General features: G+C 39.8%; 1 protein-coding gene across 1 annotated transcript in view; it reads left to right on the top strand.

Annotated features, from left to right (window-relative positions):
- Positions 1-19,183, top strand: part of LOC134680364 (histone deacetylase 6) — a 57,327-nt gene extending 38,144 nt beyond the window's left edge. The window contains exons 12-20 of the mRNA XM_063539491.1: positions 2,133-2,383; positions 2,549-2,630; positions 6,137-6,283; positions 8,958-9,081; positions 9,608-9,832; positions 12,275-12,400; positions 13,269-13,398; positions 15,440-16,203; positions 18,914-19,183. Of these exons, the coding sequence (XP_063395561.1) occupies positions 2,133-2,383; positions 2,549-2,630; positions 6,137-6,283; positions 8,958-9,081; positions 9,608-9,832; positions 12,275-12,400; positions 13,269-13,398; positions 15,440-16,203; positions 18,914-19,135 (2,071 nt within the window). The 3' untranslated portion in view covers positions 19,136-19,183. The remainder of the gene's footprint in view (positions 1-2,132; positions 2,384-2,548; positions 2,631-6,136; positions 6,284-8,957; positions 9,082-9,607; positions 9,833-12,274; positions 12,401-13,268; positions 13,399-15,439; positions 16,204-18,913) is intronic.
- Positions 19,184-21,302: the final 2,119 nt, after the last annotated feature.

The raw sequence follows: 21,302 nt of genomic DNA, 5'->3' as shown, positions 1-21,302 counted from the left end.
CCCTCGCTGGCGGAGGGCGCGGCACTCACCCTTCGGACATTCAAAGTCAAAGTCAAGTCAAAGTCAAAAATACTTTATTCATGTAGGCCTAGTAACAAGCACTTATGAACGTTTTACATAATAATATATTTTATCTTAAGCTAATTATCAGAGCAATTTATTGAAGTTAATATTATTCCATAGTAATATTGGATTATTGTACAGATCAAATTTAATACTAAGAATTTCACAAAAAGATCGTCAAACATAAAAAAAAATTGTATAAAAATAACAGTCTAGAATGTTTCTAGAATAAAATCTAAATGTCAATAAAACTTAACAAAGAAGTACATACATTGAATTATCTATTTCGAGTCACCATTAATCCCACGTTGTTTTATCACTCATGTAGTCTTGTGTGGTATAATAAGCTTTAGAAATAAGTTTACGCTTTACATAATTTTTAAATTTATTAATTGATAATTCAGTAATATGGTTTGGAAGTTTATTATAAAATCTTACACAATTACCCATGAATGATTTTTTAATTTTATGGAGCCGTGTGAAGGGCACTGCGAGCTTATGTTTATTTCTAGTATTAATATTATGAATGTCACAATTTTTCCTAAAATTAACAATATTTTTATGTACATACAGAATATTCTCATAAATATATTGACAGTGCACTGTCAATATGTCAATTTCCTTGAATTTATCTCTAAGTGAGTCTCTATGGTTCAATTTATATATTGCTCGAATAGCCCGCTTCTGCAGAACAAAAATGGTATTTATCTCTGAAGCACCGCCCCACAGTAAAATACCATATGCCATAATGCTATGGAAGTAACTAAAATATGCTAATCGAGCTGTTTTCACATCAGTTAACTGACGGATTTTGCTCACTGCAAAAGCTGCAGAACTCAGTCTACTCGAAAGAGTAGCAATATGGGGACCCCACTGAAGTTTAGAATCTAAAGTTATACCAAGAAAAACTGTACTATCAACTAATTCCAATTCCTCATCCTTCACAATGACACTTGTTTGCACATGCCTTACGTTACTACTAGTGATAAACATTGTTGGGACATTCCCCGCCAGCGCTGGAGAACACTGGAGAACCGAGTGATGAGTGAGTTGAAACTGTTCAGGCAATAGAGATAGTCTAGTCCCAACATGTCTGTCCGTCTGTCTGTGTGGTGCTAGTGAGGATGTACTGTCTGCCCTCGCTGGCGGAGGGCGCGGCGCTCACCCTCCGGACATTGCTGGGGCATTCCCAACCAGCGCTGGAGAACACTGGGGAACCGAGTGATGAGTAAGTTGAAGCTGTTCAGGCAATAGAGATAGTCTAGTCTCAGCATATTGTCTGTCCGTCCGTGTGTGTGGTGCTAGAGGGAGGGTATTGTCTGCCCTCGCTGGCGGAGGGCGCGGCGTTCACCCTCCGGACATTGTTGGGACATTCCCCGACTAAAAACCTCCCAATTGTCCTCCTCGGCGCATTTCGGACGGCTCTGGGATCTCCAATGAACGCGCCAGTGCCGTCCTAGCGCTAAGTCCCTTTGTGGGTCCCCTCTTTTTACAGTCACAGTCCCTAGCTGCGACCGTCTCCGACCCCGAGAACCCCTTTTAGTCGCCTTTTACGACAGGCATGAGATACCGTAGCCGTATTCTTACGCCCGGGCTACAGGGCGAGTCACCGTAGCCTATGGACGCCTGCAACTCCAGAGGTGTTACATGCGCGTTGCCGACCTTTTAAAAACCTGTACACTCCTTTTTTGAAGAACCCCATACTGTAGACCCTCGGGAAAACCTCGGGAGGGAGCTCATTCCACTGCCGGAGCGTCCCTGTTTGCCCTTGCTGGCTCAGGGTGCGGCCCTCAGCCTCCGGATATTGTTGGGACATAGACTACCCTTTTTAGGGTTCCAAAGATTAAAAACGGGACTTCTATTACTAAGACTCCACTCCGTCCGTCTGTCACCAGGCTGTATCACATGAATCGTGATAACTATTAGACAGTTGAAATTTTCACAGATGATGTACATATTTCTGTTGCCGCTATAACAACAACTACTAAAAAGTACGGAATCCTCGTAGTACGACTCGCACTTGTCCGGTTTTTTTTATACTGTCAATAACTTATAAAATCTTATTTCAGAATCCGCGATACGATTCTAAACTGCATATACGCACACAAGCAACACTGGCGTTGCTACAACTACCAACACACGTACAGCACCGACGGCGTTCCCAATGTGTGCGACAGAGCGAAACAGAACCATACCGTCTCCGTCAGGTGGGAGGGAGACGAAACGAGACCCGAGCGTTTCTTAACAAGGGACTGTTATCCGGTGCAAGATAATGAAACGAAGAGGAAGATTATGGAGCGGCTGAACCATTTGAGATTAGGTAAGGTGGAACAGAAATATACAGTCTCCACTAAGTGGGAGGGAGACGAAACGAGGTGGGAGAGGTTCAAATATTTTCGTCCTCAATCGTTTTTATTTCGACTCGTAAAGATACAAATAAAAGAGTGTGGGGAAATCATTTAAATGATTTTTTATTTGTTTCCAGTTACCGACCTAACGATACCTCAACATGCAGTATACTACATTTTCGATCAAGCTATGTTAAAACACAAAAATATATGCGAACCGTAAGTACTATAACTAAACTATTATATAAATACAGTGGAAACTGGATAAGTGGAACCTGGGTTAGTGGAAAACCTCTTTAAGTGGACCCAAGTGGTCAGTTCCAGTCCCTTGGCAACGAATTACATCTATAAGTGGAATTTCGGGACCTCTATAAGCGGAATCCGTTTTTTCGAAAATTTCTTATTTTTACCTCTGTTACTGGAAGCAGCCGTCTCCAAAACCTCTATGAGTGGAATAGCTCGGCGTTATAAAATTTGTATTTTTAATAAACCGTCACAAGGAGGGTAGTTTGTTTCGATAGCATATTAGGTTCGTGTTTTAACTACTTACGTATTTTGTATGAGATCACACATCGTTCAGTTTGGTTCTTTTAGCCGTGGTGCGGTGCCGTGCTGTTAGATAAGCAATGCCTAAGCGCAAAATCAAGTGTTTATCTCTTCGGGATAAATTAAAAATTATAACAGACTATGAAAGTGAGAAGTCACGTGAAGATATCAGTGTCCAGTCTAGTGTGACTCAGGTCAACAAACCTAAATGACGGATTTTTTTCATTAAAGCACAATCGGTACATTGATTTATTTAACCATACGGTTTCTCTTGCATAAATAAATATTAGGAGTGATTTTGTTTTTGAAATTTTGTAAATTGTATACGAGTACTGTGGATTATTTACATTACTTATTGCTTTTTTAAAAGTCAGGATTACAAGATGATTATTTAAGTCTTGATCTTTTATTTGACCATACTATGCGTGACCTGAAAAAGAAGCCACAGAGGACAACAACTTATCAACTTCTGTCTCAAAAATAAACTATACGTCACAAATACACTATTCAAAAGGAAAGACAAGAAAAAATGGACCTGGGTTTCCCCTGATGGCAACACACAACGAAGTGGATTTTATATTGACCAAGAGCAATAAAAACGTACAAAACAATGAAGTCATAAATACACCATTCTCGTCTGACCACAGGCTAGTACGACTCACGTATAACATAAAGGCAACTACAAAGAAAAGTAGATCACACTATGGGATCAGATATAAACATTTCACCCCTCTAGAGTCTGAATCCCTTAAAAATATGATAGAAGACCAGATAAAAAATATAGAGTCGAATAACAGTTGCCAATTAACATACAAAACAACCGTCCAAGCTATAAAAAACTGCGTGGAAAATCTACCAAACAAAGAAAAGGACAGAAAACCAACTTATATTACCGAAGAAATAGAGTCGCTAATAGTCAAGAGAAATGAACTGAAAAATACTACTCGCAGAACCCCTGACCAACGAAAACAACTCAAAAGTCTTTACAAGAAAATAAAAAGGAAAATAAAGCAAAATAGGCAAAATATGAAAACAGCATCTCTTGAGAAAGAACTGGAAGTTAGAAGCTCTACAAAGCGCACAGAAAAATTATTTGAAAATCGAAAAGAAGAGATACAAACTGTAAACACCCAAGATGGAAAAGAAACAACAAACAGAATTGACATATTAAAGGCAGCTACTAACTTTTATACGAAACTATACTCTACTAATGAGATAAACCAGTTAAGCTCTACATACCTTGAAACAGAGGTGCCACCTTTATTAAACTGTGAAGTACAATATGCCATTTCAAAAATGAAAAAAGATAAAAGTCCAGGTGAAGACAAGATTACAAATGACGCTATCATTGCCATGATAGAGCCATTGTCCAAACATTTAAGCCAAATATACGATCAAATTATACAACGAGAAGAAATTCCGGACGATTGGAAATGCTCTCTCATAACCCTAATATACAAAAAAGGAGACCCGAAATTAATAGATAACTATAGACCAATTAGTCTACTCCCAACGCTCTACAAACTATTTTCAACTATAATACTAAGCAGAATATCAAAACAGTTAGATGAACAACAACCAAGAGAGCAAGCAGGATTCAGAAAAGGGTTCTCTACTACGGACCATATATTTACGATCACACAGATAATAGAACGATACAACGAATACAATAAAGTAATATATATAGGATTCATAGACTACATGAAGGCATTTGACTCTATCTCTCACTCTTACCTGTGGTCTAGTCTAAAGGAGCAAGGAGTCCATCCAAAGTACATCAATATAATTAATAAAATTTATCACACAGGATCAGCCAAAATCAGACTAGAAAGATTAGGAGACACTTTTCCAATAAGACGAGGAGTAAAACAAGGCGATCCGCTGTCGCCCAAACTATTTACTGCCTTGCTAGAGTCGATATTTAGACGATTAGACTGGACAGATCATGGTATAAATATAAACGGAGAGAAGCTCACACACCTACGATTCGCGGACGACATCGTTCTCATGTCGGAAAGCCACGAAGGACTAACAGCCATGCTACAAACATTGGATTTGGAGAGCCGTAGAGCCGGGCTTACCATGAATGTCGAAAAAACAAAGTTGATGACAAATGGAGAACAAAAGATCACGACAATACAAGGAAAAGAAATATCTTATGCAAAAGAATATATATATCTTGGCCGGCTTATTACATTCCAAGACTCTACAGAAAAAGAAATCGAAAGAAGAATATCCATGGGATGGAAAAGATATTGGTCAAAAAAAGATATATTTAAAAGTAAAATACCAATACATCTTAAGAAAAAAATAATGGATAATACGATTCTGCCGACAGTAACGTACGGATGTCAATGTTGGCCTCTAACAGCAAAAACTATACATAAACTGAGAACTTTCCAGCGAGCAGCAGAAAGATCAATGATGGGCGTAAAACTAATAGATCGCATAAGGAGCTCAGAAATAAGAAAAATAACGAAAATTACGGATATAGTTCATACAGTATGTAAGCTTAAATGGAGATGGGCAGGCCACATTGCTAGAGCAAACGACGGACGCTGGAGCGAACGCATCATACAATGGTATCCAAAAGATGACAGGAAGAAAAGTACAAGACATAGCGGCAAACAGAAGACACGTTGGAAAGACGACATAGTAAAACTGGCAGGCAAAACATGGCAAAGAATAGCTAGAGACCGACACAAATGGCGTGATATGGAGGAGGCCTTTGCCCAAAACTGGGCGTCCAAACAAACCTAACATAGATTTACCTAACCTTACTCTAATACTTAATATAATTAAATTCTACACTAACTAAAACTAAATACTAAAAATTAAATATACTGTATGTAAATAGTACTAACTACCTAGGAAAGAAACTGTACCTACTTAAAATGTTTGGAAATAAAGAGCTTTATTATTATTATTATGCGTGACCTCTATAAGCGACATTACTAGCATCCACAACCTATGTTTGCGAGAGCCTCTGTAAGTGAGAAAACGTTTTATTTGAACCTGGTTAAGTGGAAAACTGGATAAATGGAAAACCTGGATAAGCGGAACTAAACAGCCGGTCCCTTGCGATTCCACTTATCCAGTTTCCACTGTATTTCTACGAACATTTTACCAATTAATCTAATTTCAACCATATCTCGTATAACATAAGTATTATTTTACAGTGGCCACGTAGAATGTCCGGAGCGGATACAAAGGATACATGAGAGGCATAGAGACTTCGGTCTGTTAGAGCGAGTGCACCAACTCACCGCTAGGACGGCCACTGATGAAGAAATATTAGCTGTGCATACTGTCAAACATCTCAACAGGTAAATTGGACTTTATTTCCGTGGACTTAAGCTCCTTTTTACTCTGCAACTATATGAAAGGCATAGAGACTTCGGTCTGTTAGACCCGAGTACACCAACTGACCGCTAGGACGGCTACAGATGAAGAAATATTGGCTGTGCATACTGTCAAACATCTGAACAGGTAAATTAGACTTTATTTCCGTGGACTTAAGCTCCTTTTTTATCTGCAGCTATATAAAAGGCATAGAGACTTTGGTCTGTTAGAGCGAGTACACCAACTGACCGCTAGGACGGCTACTGATGAAGAAATATTAGCTGTGCATACTGTCAAACATCTGAACAGGTAAATTGGACTTTGTTCCGTGGACTTAAGCTCCTTTTTACTCTGCAACTATATGAAAGGCATAGAGACTTCGGTCTGTTAGAGCGAGTACACCAACTGACCGCTAGGACGGCTACTGATGAAGAAATATTAGCTGTGCATACTGTCAAACATCTGAACAGGTAAATTGGACTTTGTTCCGTGGACTTAAGCTCCTTTTTACTCTGCAGCTATATAAAAGGCATAGAGACTGGTCTGTTAGAGCGAGTACACCAACTGACCGCTAGGACGGCTACTGATGAAGAAATATTGGCTGTGCATACTGTCAAACATCTCAACAGGTAAATTGGACTTTATTTCCGTGGACTTAAGCTCCTTTTTACTCTGCAACTATATGAAAGGCATAGAGACTTTGGTCTGTTAGAGCGAGTACACCAACTGACCGCTAGGACGGCTACTGATGAAGAAATATTGGCTGTGCATACTGTCAAACATCTGAACAGGTAAATTAGACTTTATTTCCGTGGACTTAAGCTCCTTTTTACTCTGCAGCTATATAAAAGGCATAGAGACTTTGGTCTGTTAGAGCGAGTACACCAACTGACCGGTAGGACGGCTACTGATGAAGAAATATTAGCTGTGCATACTGTCAAACTTCTGAACAGGTAAATTAGACTTTTTTCCGTGGACTTAAGCTCCTTTTTACTCTGCAAATATATGAAAGGCATAGAGAGTAGAGATGCAACGGATAGTTGTTTGGCCGGATACCGGATACCGGATATCCGGCCAAGACACTGGCCGAATATCCGGTATCCGGCCGCCGGATATTCGGCCGGCGGAACTATACCTACATTTCGGTTTTTCAGGTGCGCATTCTGCAGGTTTGGCCTGTTTCCTAGTAAACGTTCGCGTGGACTCATTTCTAGGTTCTAAATGAGTGCGCGTGCAAGTCAGTGGAATGATTAAATTGTTTTAAAAAAATAAACAGGTACCATTATGACCGTGTCTGTTTCTTAAATCCAATTTGTTTACTCCGAAATCAAGCAATGTTACTATCCGGTATCCGGCCGGGTAGAAAGTCACTATCCGATATCCGGCCGGATATTAAAATAAAGGCCGGATAGGCCGGATACCGGATAGTAGCCGGATATCCGGTGCATCTCTAATAGAGAGACTGGCCTGTTAGAGCGAGTGCACTAAATTTAGAATTTATGTTATTGACTTAGATAATTTTTTAAACTGGTATGCAACGATATGGATGGAACGTGCATAAACTCCTAAAACTGTAGACGGTAGCACAAAAGCCCCCTATTCATTGGCGCAAGGCATAGAGTTTCCATTTTTAAATTTAAGCAATTAGATGGCGGACCCTAGTATGCGAAATAGAGCCGCCGTTTAGTGTAGGGGGCAGCACCAGCTTATGATTGAATTGTTTTCGCATTCGGTCCAGATAGCCTACCGCGAACCACGTTCGACGTGTTGCCTCTCTGTCGCACTTGTAAATTCGTACGTAAGTGTAGTAGGGACGCAACACGTCGAACGTGGTCCGCGGTAGGCCCTCTGATAACGAGATGGCAGATCGTCCAACACGCACGGTCTCTATATCAGTTTCGCTAGAACGGGTACAGATGAAAAAATATTAACAATATATAGGGTAATTCGCCAGTAACAGGCCATGCACTTTTAGAAATGAATTCTTTCCACCTATAAATAGAATTCATTTTAGAATAACGTGGCCAGTTATTGAAACCTTATACTAAAATGAATTCTGTTTATGGGTGAATAGAATTCATTTTTAGGTTAGGACGGCCAGTTACTAAAACCGGCAAGTTACTGGCGAATTAGCCTACTGTCAAGCATCTAAACATATAAAAAACCGGGCAAGTGCGAGTTCCGTACCATAAAGCAAAAAAAAAAAACGAAAAAAGCAAAAAGAAAACGGTCACCCATCCAAGTACTAACCGCTCCCGACGTTGCTTAACTTTGGTCAAAAATCACGTTTGTTGTATGGGAGCCCCATTTAAATCTTTATTTTATTCTGTTTTTAGTATTTGTTGTTATAGCGGCAACAGAAATACATCATCTGCGAAAATTTCAACTGTCTAGCTATCACGGTTCATGAGATACAGCCTGGTGACAGACAGACGGACAGACGGACGGACAGCGAAGTCTTAGTAATAGGGTCCCGTTTTACCCTTTGGGTACGGAACCCTAAAAATGACTTTATAGTATCTGCATCAAGATCTATATCTGACTATCGCCAGATTATTCCTATCTAAAGTATAATGCACCAAGACCAACCGGCGACTACAATTTGATTGTAAAAAAAATCAAACAAATGTTAAAAATGTTAAAATTATGTCATAACAGGTTAAAAGAGTTGGCGTCAACGAAGCTGCGTGATTTGAACAATCAGAAAGAGCAGTTCGACTCCGTGTACTTCCACCCCGACTCGCTAGAGAGCGCTGCCGTCGCCACCGGCTGTGTTTTACAGGTATATATTCTCTTTTCATGTACAGGATGAATTTTTGACTGGGGCATTGAGGGTAGCTTCCGGATCCCGTGCTGTTACGCCAAAATGAGTCCTTTCCTACTTTATAATTAAGAACAATTGTTAATTTATCTTTAAGGTATCCTGAACGCAAGCTCGAGGTTTGCTCGAGAATTTTCAAAGTAGTGTAGTTTATTCCCACCATTGTGAATCATTTTATTTTATTTTTATTTTAGTGGTTAGCAGGTGTACTGAAGGACAAAGGCCTATATTGTTCCCGCGGGAGTTATGAATTAAACTAGCATAGATATTAAGTAGGTTTTACTGTACTGTGGTGTTCAAAAGTGCATGGATAGATGTCGACCATACTGCCTTAATATTACGGTTGAATTGAAACATGTCCATGCTCTTTTGAACGCCAGTGTACATAACTAACAAGATAAATATGGACTGTACTGTCTGAAATAAATATATATTGATTGATTTGCCTCTACACAAAAAGGCCATTCAAAATACCTCCCACCCACAGATGGTGGACACAGTTCTCTCCTGCGGTGGCTCCGGCGTGTGCGTGGTGCGGCCACCCGGTCACCACGCCGACGACGACCTCCCCAGCGGGTTCTGTCTGTTGAACAACGTGGCCACCGCCGCCAGGCACGCCGTGGACAACCACGGACTCAAGCGAGTCATGATTCTAGACTGGGATGTGCATCATGGCAATGGGACGCAGAGGATCACTTATGGAGATGATAAGGTATGTGGGATCATAAGTGTAAGCGGGCCAGGAGCAAATATCGTCAGCCTCCCGCTTGATACTTCGTCAGATGATAGTTTAGATGCTATCGTGTATTCAAAAAAATTGTCAGCCGCGGTGGAAAGACAGCTACTTGCTTAAACATGTAAAAAATACCATAACCACTATACGAGTTACCACCCGGGAGGCGATTGGTCATGGAAATCTGTTCTTGGCTCGCGATCTAGTACAAATAACAAAAAAAATAAACACTTTTTCAAACTAAAGAGTATCTAAGGTGCTCATAATTGCATTCCAACGTTCTAAGAGTAACTTTTGGAATGAAGTAAGTTTCGTTTTGGTAGACAATTAGACATCCCATTTCAATTAGAATAATTAAGACGCTTTTTTACAGGTAAGTAGCACATGCGGTTTCACTTAACCAAAAAGAATAGATAGTATAGAGGGGTCCTGTAATGACAGGACCCCTCTATAATCTAATTTACAATGGTAAATTTTGTAGTCACAGTAAATTTACTGCCATCTATCGACACACGACTAAAACTCAAAATGAAAACGTATAAAATTATCAAAAAAATGTCTATATATGGATAAATGATTTTATTATTTACCGTAAACCGGGATTACTTTGATTTGCGGGTCGACTTTGATAACAACTTCTCTCCGCTACTAAAGTCCTTGTTTAACGAAATGAAAAATAATTTCGCAGTTATTTTTTCTTTATTGGCAACACTGATAGTTGTTTCACCGCGCAGTAAGCGGATGCGAGTGTAATATTATTATTTCGTTTAGAAAAAAAATATTAATGGCGGGTACGCTTTTCTTCCTAGTTTTATTGGTTGAAAAACTGACTGTATTTGTGTCAATAATTAATATACATATGTAAATTTTATAGTGTCTTAGGTTAATCAGTGTTTATTCGCGAGTTTATAAAAAAAAATCCTGAACTCGACAACCTCCACATGCGCACGTAACCGGGGAATCCATGGGTCGGGGTGTCTTTGATTACTTACACGTGGTGAAATTGATCAAAAGATTAAAATAACACCATGAATTATTTTGGCAGCTTACGATTTTTTAATGTATTTTTTTCAGTAGTTATATTATAAATAGGTATCGTTTAAGTCATTGAGAGAGGTAGAGGTTGTAAAATTATAACTTTGTATGTAGGAGTTGATCTCTGGAACTGCTCATCTGATTTTAAACATTCTTTTACCCGTTTCTATATTATGGATTTAACTTTCTGGGTGGAAATTGGCAATATTTTATCCTGCGGCTTTCCTTTAGGTAGTTTATTATACGTGTGTAAGGCCACCTGGGTATTAATTCTACAATAAATAAATATGCATTGTTTTTTTTACAGAAATAATGCCAGAGATTACTAAAAAATATCGGGTAACGAGACTACAAAAAATCCCAAGAAGAACAACTTAATGATGCACTCGCAAACATTGGGCACAAAATCTATTCGTGCTGCATCGAAAGCATACTATATTTTTTTAGAACTTTATACAATAAGTATAAAGGCAACATATCAAAAACCCGGGTGCACAGACCAAATTTACTGAAACGGAAAAGTTTGCAATTCAAAAATCTGTTGCTAAATGCAAGTAGCAATAAGTTAAATTCCTACGTTATTTATAGTAAATAACCTAATAAGCGCTTAAATTTTTTAATTTGTATCTGTTGGTATGATATCAAAGTAACCCCACGCGTTAAAAATATAAATAACTTAAAAAGTACTTAACCGATTTTTATTTTTTTATTTTTACGAGCTTTTTAGCGGGTCTACTTTAGATTGCGAGCAAAAAAAATAGTGGTTTCAAAGTAACCCCATTCTAAATATAACTTTGATCGCGTTGTTTTTATTTATTTCTGAAAAAATTATAAGTCCTAATTTTTTTTTGTTTGGAAGGCATAAAGAAGAGAAAAAACGAATTATTATATTTTTATTTCATATTTTTTCGTATATTAGTATCGTCAGAAAATGGTTCCAAACTCTAAAATTGATCAAAGTAGGTATCCCCGGTTTACGGTATATATGATTTTGATCCATGTTCATTCACTGATATCTATATCTTTGACTTAACAATAGACATTCAGCCAGACAAGGATTGGCACTGGCAGTTCGGGGCCTGCTACAAATCGAGAGACTATACCGTAACATTGCTTGTCACCCAACTTACCTACATAAGTGTGTGACGTTTCAGCTCAATCGAATAATGTAAAAGGCTTATTCCCACTAGTGACCACACAGTTTTCCAGTAGTTACCAGTGGAAGAAATGGAAAAAAAAATCCACTGGTAACCACTTGGTGATAACTAGTGGGAATAACCCATGTAAAAGGGTCTAATTTAACTTGCAGGATTTGATTACAAAACTACAGACAGGACAGATCTCACTAAATGAAAAGCTTGTAATAATCAACTATTTTGTTTACAGATCCTATACATGTCCATCCACCGGTACGACCACGGTTCGTTCTTCCCGCACTCCAAAGACGCGGACCACACCGCGGTAGGCGAGGGGAGGGGGGAGGGCTTCAACGTCAACGTGCCATGGAATAAGGTAAACTATGCTATAACCGTGAAAATCGAAGTTTGCAAATTGCGGGCATGTTTATTTATAGTTTTATTTTTCTTTGTTACCTACTAATACTTAGTTTTGTAGACAAAAATATGGATACATGGTGTCTGAAATAAATATTTTCATTTTCATTTATCTGTACGCCTTCACTGGAGTAAAAGAGAAAGGTCAATTTGCGAATTTTGGGCTTGGCGCTAGGCCACCTGGTGTACAGACGAACTTTTTAAAGACGTGAAATATTTCCATGTGCACTTTTCTGTGATTTTTATTCAAAATTCTCTTCCCGATATTTACTGCACTTTCTGAATTGTTTCTCATTTTTTTTTATAAATTTTCGCATTGAGGCATTTGAGACGCCACGCACATAACAACAAAAAACATTGTATTATCACCACCAATGCGATTTTTCAATCATGTAAACTTTTAAAAAATCTAACTTACTTACTTTACTTCCGTTGGCGCTACAACCCTTTGTGGGTCTTGGCCTCCTCCACAATCTTCCTCCAGTTGTCGCGGTGCCTGGCGACCTTCTTCCAGTTGGTAAACTTTCCCATCTTTCTAAGATCTTCTTCTACACAATCTATCCAACGCTTCTTAGGCCTGCCTTTCGGTCTTTTTTGTTGCGGCGTCCACCTTGTCATGACTTTTGGTGCCCTCTTGTCCGGCATCCTTTCAAGGTGACCCGCCCATCTCAGCCGCTGTGACTTACAGAACCTGACGATGTTCTCGTGCTCTATGAGTACATCCAACTCGTGGTAAAAAAATCTAACAGTAATTCTATTAGTCATTTCCTTCTTTGTTTATGAATTTATGAGTATGACATAATAAAACTTACCTGTATGTATAACAGCGCGGCATGGGCGACGCAGAGTACATGGCGGCGTTCACGCAGGTCGTCCTCCCGATAGCGTACGAGTACAACCCCTCGCTCGTGCTCGTGTCGGCCGGCTTCGACGCCTGCGTCGGCGACCCGCTAGGAGGTAACACTAATATAGTCTGTCATTGTCAGGCAACTTGTCATTTAAAAAAATAAAAATAAAATAATACTAATAAATATTGGGGACATCTCACACAGATCAACCTAGCCCCAAACTAAGCAAAGCTTGTACTATGGGTGCTAAGCGACGATGTACATACTTATACAGATAAATACATATTTATATACATAGAAAACACCCATAACTCAGGAACAAATCAAAATTAGTGTTATCACACAAATAAATGCCCTTACTGGGATTCGAACCCAAGACATCGGCTTAGCAGGCAGGGTTACTCTACCCACTAGGCCAGACCGGTCTTCAAAAATAGGCGCAAAATCAAATTTTCTAAGGAACGACAACCCTTTGCCGCTTATTTTCTACTGACGCACAATGGATTTAAAAGCAAGTAGTCTTTAGAGATGGCAGGATTTGATGTCTGCGGTAACTAGCCAATCACAGTGCGTTATTTTTATATAAATTTGTTTCGAGTGGTCCAAAACAGTCCAATAGCCGGGTCCACACAGAGCGTGCTACGAGCGAGGCAATTTCCTCGCGCACAAAACGGCCAGTGAAAACGTGCCTCGACCGAGGCGGCGCGCGCGTCACCTCGATATAAATAATATAAATATGACAGAGCTGCATTCATAGATCGCGAGCCAGGAACAGATCTCCATGACCAATCCAATAACTCGTATAATGGTTAACGGCTATGTATGATGAACCCTCGTGGACGTCAGCTGCCGCTTCGTTGGTGGATTGAGGGGTGTCATTCTGAATCCCTAACAACGTTTGTCCTAAAGTCACTTGCTCTAACTGGTTTGTCCTAATGGGCACATGCCCTAACGATCAATTGTCATAACGATTATTTTCCATAATGTAATGGTTAGCCTAAGAATCATTTGACCTAAGCATTTATACCATAACTATCAAGATCCCTAAAGTATTTTACCATATTTTCGAAATTCCTAACATTGTTTGGCATAAAATAACATGCTCTAACTGTTTTGACCTAATGGCTATTGCCCTAATGATCTATTATCATAACAGTTACTTTTCCTATTGATCAATTATCATAACAATTACTTTCCATAATGAATGGTAACGAACTGTTGCCACAAAAGTGGGTTAGGTTAGGTTAGAACTATGACCCTCGAAAAAACGAACTGCTGCCACAAAAGTGGGTTAGGTTAGGTTTAGAACTGTGACCCTCAAAAAAACGAACTGCTGCCACAAAAGTGGGTTAGGTTAGGTTAGAACTGTGACCCTCGAAAAAACGAACTGCTGCCACAAAAGTGGGTTAGGTTAGGTTAGAACTGTGACCCTCAAAAAAACGAACTGCTGCCACAAAAGTGGGTTAAGTTAGGTTAGAACTGTGACCCTCGAAAAAACGAACTGCTGTCACAAAAGTGGGTTAGGTTAGATTAGAACTGCGATCCTCGCAAAAATGAAATGCTGCCATTGGTTAGGTTAGGAGGGGAATTTAAATTAGGACATACGAGTATTAGGTCAAGAAACGATAGGCTAAGTAAAATTAGGTAACATGATGGTTAGGATATATAATTTTTAGGCCTAACAATAACTAGGCAAAAAAAGAATTATGCTACATAACATTAGGATAAATACCCAATATGGAAAGTGCCATTAGGGAAAAACATATTAGGACAAATAAAAATCGGCCAGTCGATAAAAGGGAAACCAAAATTAGGGTATACGAGTGTTAGGACAACTGATCATTATGACAAACAATATTAGGGAATGCAAAGATAGGAGAAAAAACTTTAGGGATTCAGATATAGATCCTGGATTGAGGAACGGCAGGCACCGAAACATGTAAAAAACATTAATAATTTTAGTCATCGCCTTCCGTTTGATATCGAGGTATAATGTTAAAATGCTCAACTCTAGCCGTTAATTGGAAATACAAGAGGCCATATCCAAGCCCGATACTGCTTTGTATGTAAAATCTTACTATATTCGATCATATCCTTACCGTCAATGAGTGAAAACATAAATTAATTATCTGATTTATTTATATTTCTAGGTTGCAAAGTGTCCCCCGAGTGCTACGGGCGCATGACGCAGCTGTTGCGCTCGCTGGCGGGCGGCCGCCTCGTGCTCGCGCTCGAGGGCGGCTACAACATCACCAGCATCGCGCACGCCATGACGCAGTGCACCAAGGCCCTGCTCGGAGACCCCATATCGCACCACTACGACAACACACCCACCAACCCATCAGCCGTCGAAACTATCAATGACGTCATCACCACACACAAGAAGTACTGGAAGAGTTTGAAGTTCCAGCTAGCGTTACCGGCTGAAAACGTTCTAAAAGAACCGCTACCTAGCCGTGGTTTGACTGTAACCGAGGAAGACAAATCTGAGACGAGCTTCGATTCTACCAAAACTCAGGATGACACTATTGAGGCGCTCGCCTCTCTAACTATAAAGTCGGATACTTCGATAAAATCTCCAGATGTCTCGGTGAAATGTTCCGATGGCATCCACTGTGGCACTGACGATGAGGACCCGGAGCATTCAAAGAATACTCCATCTAAGACTAGTATTCCGGAGCCTCAGGCGGGCTCATCTAAAGGTGAACCGGCTAAGCAGACGTTAGTGGACTATTTAGCGGAGAACATGCAAGCTATAGTGGACGGTGAGATGTTCGCGGTGATACCCCTCCCGTGGTGCCCTCATATAGACGGTTTGAGTGAGTTGCCGGCGGATGTGAAGTTCGAACAGAGAGTGAAGTGCTGTGAGTGTGACGAGACGAGCGAGGTGTGGGTGTGCCTGCATTGTTACATAGTGAGTATACTTATGATTATAATGCATGCTTACATTACTGGGGATTGCGACTGGCTTTAATAATTTAAGCAAATTGCAAATGCATTGGTTGCTCTCACTATTCTCTGTATCATATTCGCTAACATATCTATCTGTCTATCAAGCCCTTTTCTGAGTTAGAGTATGTCTCTACTCTCTAAGCTCAGTGTGCCGCTTGGCAAAGGTTTCTAGCTCTTTCCATTGGGGTCTGTGGTGGCCACTCTTCTCCAGTTCGGGTCCGCTGTGAGTTTGAGTTCCTCCCATCTTGTTTGAGGTCTCCTTTGGCTACCAATTATTCCAATTACCTCATTTTTCCTGCATGTCTCTCAACATGTGGCCAGTCCATCTCCACTTCTGCTAAAATATCACTACACCTTATAAAACAAAGTCCTCCGCCGCGTCTGTCTATCATAGAGGTACAATAATATAGCGATGACACGGGGGAGGGGCCAAACGACCGAACGAGATTCACTTATGGAAATTTCAGTAGGAGTAGCAGAGAAAGCGGTATTATTGCTTGTCCTTGTCACAGTCTCACTTTTTGTTTGGGGAACAAACCAAAAATGTAGTATGGTTTATGGTGGGCAACAAATAACCCGACCGAATTACGTAGATTGTTTTTGGTATGTTGTCAGGAATGTTAAAACGTGTTTTTAATATTGTCGCTTTGCGTATGTTTTGTCCCTCACGGAGGCACGCGTATAGCTCATCTATGTAATACTAGGTCTATGGTTAATATGGTCGCGGTGAACTCAAAAACTACTAAACGGATTTTGATGCGGTTTTAATATTGATTCTCGAGGAAGGTTTAGGTGTATTTGTTAACCCGTGCGAAACCGGGACAGTTCGCTAGTTCGTATTAAATGTCGCCCCTTCCAAAGTGTAAATTCGTATTTATGCAAATACGGCAAAGTGAATAGAAGACGGGACGACACAGGGCTATAACCGCGAAAATCGAAGTTCGCAAATTGCGGGGAATTCTCTTCACTCTAATTACGCCTTCGTTGGAATAAAAGAGAAAGATCCCCGCAATTTGCGAATTTCGGTTTTCGCGGTAGCCGCGCAGACACTAAAGCCCTAATTAACAATGCATGCATGCCTATTGCCAAACTTTGTATGATTCACGGTTCATTTTACATATCTTAACCGTTACGGCTTAGGTCGGGTGTATTTTAATGGCTTCCTTAGATTTTATATACATTTATAGGGTTATTTTCTAATTTTAATTAATTATGTTCTATTATTTGACTTTGTTTAGAGAATCTGTTTTGTTTTTAATAGTTACACAGTATGCAAAATGTCGTGCAGGTTACTAAATTGTATAAAATAAATATGTCTCTGTAAATTAATAAATCATGAACAATTTTATTAAAATTTTAAGCTTCATTAAGTGTCGTAATTGTTATTTAGTCGTTTTAGATTTTAGGCGTAGACACAGAACTGTGACGTTTTGAAAATGTGACGTTCCATGGGAAAAGGTACCTTTTGGCAGCTGGCGCTTACGTCACATAGCACCGCAATAGTATCATCATCATCATCTGAGGCATTACAGCCGCGGGTGGGCCTCAGCCTGGTCGAGCAAGTCTCTCCAGTCCGATCTGTTTGTGGCCTTTCTTCTCCAACTTTTCACTCCTAAGGTCCTGATGTCCTGGTATCGCCATCCAACCATCTGAGCTTGGGCCTGCCTTTACCTCTGCGGCCCTCCGGTCGGCCTTCTAGAAGGCGCTTGGGTACTCTGGCCTCGTCCATTCGTATCACGTGCCCTGCCCATCGCAGGCGTCCGATCTTTATGGTCTTAATGACGCTCATTATACATTTGCAATAGTATTTTTCTACTCGTCGACTATAATTCTTGAATTAAGATTTCTTATACCAAACTTCAATTGGTTATTTTTAATGTGTGGGCTCCCAACTCAACTATAATATTCATATCGATACAGTTTAGTCAACTATAATGAAACTGACCAATCACAGCTCGCCGCGATCAAGAGGACGAAACAAAACCATAGCTCAAATTAATTATTTATTTTAGGTTGTATAGTAGAAACACTTGGTTCATAAGTCAGAAACGCGCATGTGACACCCTTAATATGGCAACATCCATAGACTACGAAAACCACTTAGTGTTGCTTGTTAGTCTCCATAGGCTACGGTGGCCAAAATCGAGAAAACAACTGTCTAAAAATTTAATTTAGCGCGGAGCAAGTACCAGGGCCTCATGAGTTACGAGAAGGTGACGTTGACCAACGCGCCGGGCGCGGCGGCCGGGGCGCGTAGTATGAATAAGGTATCGCGGCTGCTCGCGTACCATCTTAGCTGCATAGTGTATACTTTTGGTTTGGTTTGTTTGTATGATTCTACTAGTTTTAAGTATTATTTTTGTTGACTCGTAGAAAAAGTATTGTATACAATAGTGATATAGTCAAGCTTTTCAATCTCGTACCTGAATTAGGCAACTCAGCAAGCTTCGTTGCCTAAACACGGTACTCGACTGAAAAGCTCTCTATTATATCACGATTGTATAAAATACTATTGAGCGGTGTTAATAATAGCGTAACGTACGTCACAAATGATGATTTATCAGTACCCACCCTCTCTTAACTCACAATTCGTACACCTTATTTCAAAAATATTAGGTCAATTAAAGGACTAGTCAAGTCAAAATATTGATTAATGAACTATTTGTTCCCAGAGAGCATGCGGCCGCAGTATCAACGCTCACATGGAGGCCCATTATGCATCTTCCTCGCACCCGCTAGTGCTGTCCCTCTCCGACCTCTCGGTGTGGTGCTACGAGTGCGACGCGTACGTCGACAATCCCCGTCTCTTTCCCGCCAAGGACAACGCACACTTCCACAAATTCAACGAACACATGCCTTATTGTTACAGAAGTGATACGCTACATATGGAGTGAACGATACCTGTGAGACTAGATATTATAAGCTCTGTTTTATATCCTAGATACTAGACTTACTAGATACCTAGCTTACCTAGATACCGTTTGATTTCCCAAACTATTACTAATCTGTCAGCTTTTTTTAAAAAAGAAAACAGTTGTATTGGGCAGATTGGCCAATTGAATTGAGAATTTTAGTATGTGGGATATGAAAATACAGTTTAGAGTAACAGGAGAAGACATTTGTAGGTCGTTTCACAATATGTTATGTGTTTAACAAATATAATCACCCACCACCGTAGTCTAGGGGTTGCAAAAAAGACAATACAAACATAGAAGTAAATAATATGCACCTTTGCCATAGAAGAAAATTTTGTGTTGACGATATAATCTAAATTTCAACTGTTTGTGTATCTAGTTTTGGCAATTTATGTCATAATTTCATAGATGTTTGACGTTTAAAATAACAGTGAATAGAATCAGGCGTTACTTTGCGGAAATCCATATTAATTAAAACCAAAATATTACTTTGCTAATCCGCGTAATAAGATAACGTGCTAGTCAATCAGTGCTAACCCGTTATACTTACTTGCGTATTTTTTGCATGCAATTAATGTTCCCACCCTCCCACCGCAAAAATAAATACGCAAATAAATATAACAAACCACCACCAAAAGAATAATACTCGACACGTGTTTCGCCTCTCTACGAGGCATCCTCAGGAGCTGTTGACGGTCTGACGTCCGGCAACGGAATGACGTGTCCAGAATGGTCGGCCATATTTATACCTTGACCACTCCCCCTACTGTGCAAGTGTGAGTGAGATGGAAAAATTCGTAATAACGGCGATGACGCAACATTCAATTGTTCGTTAAGAATCATGCCCCTATTGTTGTACCTAATTATTTCCAGTTGTTCCAGAACACCCAAACGCAATCCCTTCTCACAAACATGCAAAACATCAAAAGAATGATTCTCAGATAAAGTGTGGCCTGTATCTAATAAGTGCTTTGCAAAATTGGATTTTTCTGGATGGTTATGTCTATATGACGCAATATGCTCTTTATACCTAGTAGTGAAATTACGGCCCGTTTGCCCCACATACACTTTATTACAATCGTCACAGGTAAGCTTATAAACTCCAGACTTTTTCCCATTCTCGATCTTATCTTTGCCATTACAAAGCTTTGAGCGCAAAGTGTTATTTGTCTTAAAGGCCACAGGAATGTCGTTAGACTTTAAAATATTGTAAATTGCATCAGACAACTTGCCAACATAAGTTATGTTCGCTTACCTAAAAATTTGAATTTACCGTAAGCCTACACATACCGATACAGTTATCCCGGCTTCTTCCACGCATCCGTGGCAGCATAAGTTGGCTGCTTTTCATTGTTATGTGCATAGAATGTTGACTGTGCCTCTTTCTGATGAACACTATCAGATTGAATTAAATAATATTTATCACTTAGCAGTTTCGAATGGTTACGATAAGTCTGTGGTGGATGGTATCATCAGAAAGAAGCAGAATACTATAGTCAACACTATGTTGTATGCGGCACGATCCTCTGAACCGATTAAGAAATATAAAGCGAACATAACTTATGTTGGCAAGTTGTCTGATGCAATTTACAATATTTTAAAGTCTAACGACATTCCTGTGGCCTTTAAGACAAATAACACTTTGCGCTCAAAGCTTTGTAATGGCAAAGATAAGATCGAGAATGGGAAAAAGTCTGGAGTTTATAAGCTTACCTGTGACGATTGTAATAAAGTGTATGTGGGGCAAACGGGCCGTAATTTCACTACTAGGTATAAAGAGCATATTGCGTCATATAGACATAACCATCCAGAAAAATCCAATTTTGCAAAGCACTTATTAGATACAGGCCACACTTTATCTGAGAATCATTCTTTTGATGTTTTGCATGTTTGTGAGAAGGGATTGCGTTTGGGTGTTCTGGAACAACTGGAAATAATTAGGTACAACAATAGGGGCATGATTCTTAACGAACAATTGAATGTTGCGTCATCGCCGTTATTACGAATTTTTCCATCTCACTCACACTTGCACAGTAGGGGGAGTGGTCAAGGTATAAATATGGCCGACCATTCTGGACACGTCATTCCGTTGCCGGACGTCAGACCGTCAACAGCTCCTGAGGATGCCTCGTAGAGAGGCGAAACA

This window comes from Cydia fagiglandana, chromosome 3 (assembly GCF_963556715.1).
Source record: "Cydia fagiglandana chromosome 3, ilCydFagi1.1, whole genome shotgun sequence".
Lineage (NCBI taxonomy): Eukaryota > Metazoa > Arthropoda > Insecta > Lepidoptera > Tortricidae > Cydia > Cydia fagiglandana.
The sequence above is the reverse complement of the archived record's forward strand: the minus strand, read 5'-3'. Positions and strand labels throughout refer to the sequence as shown.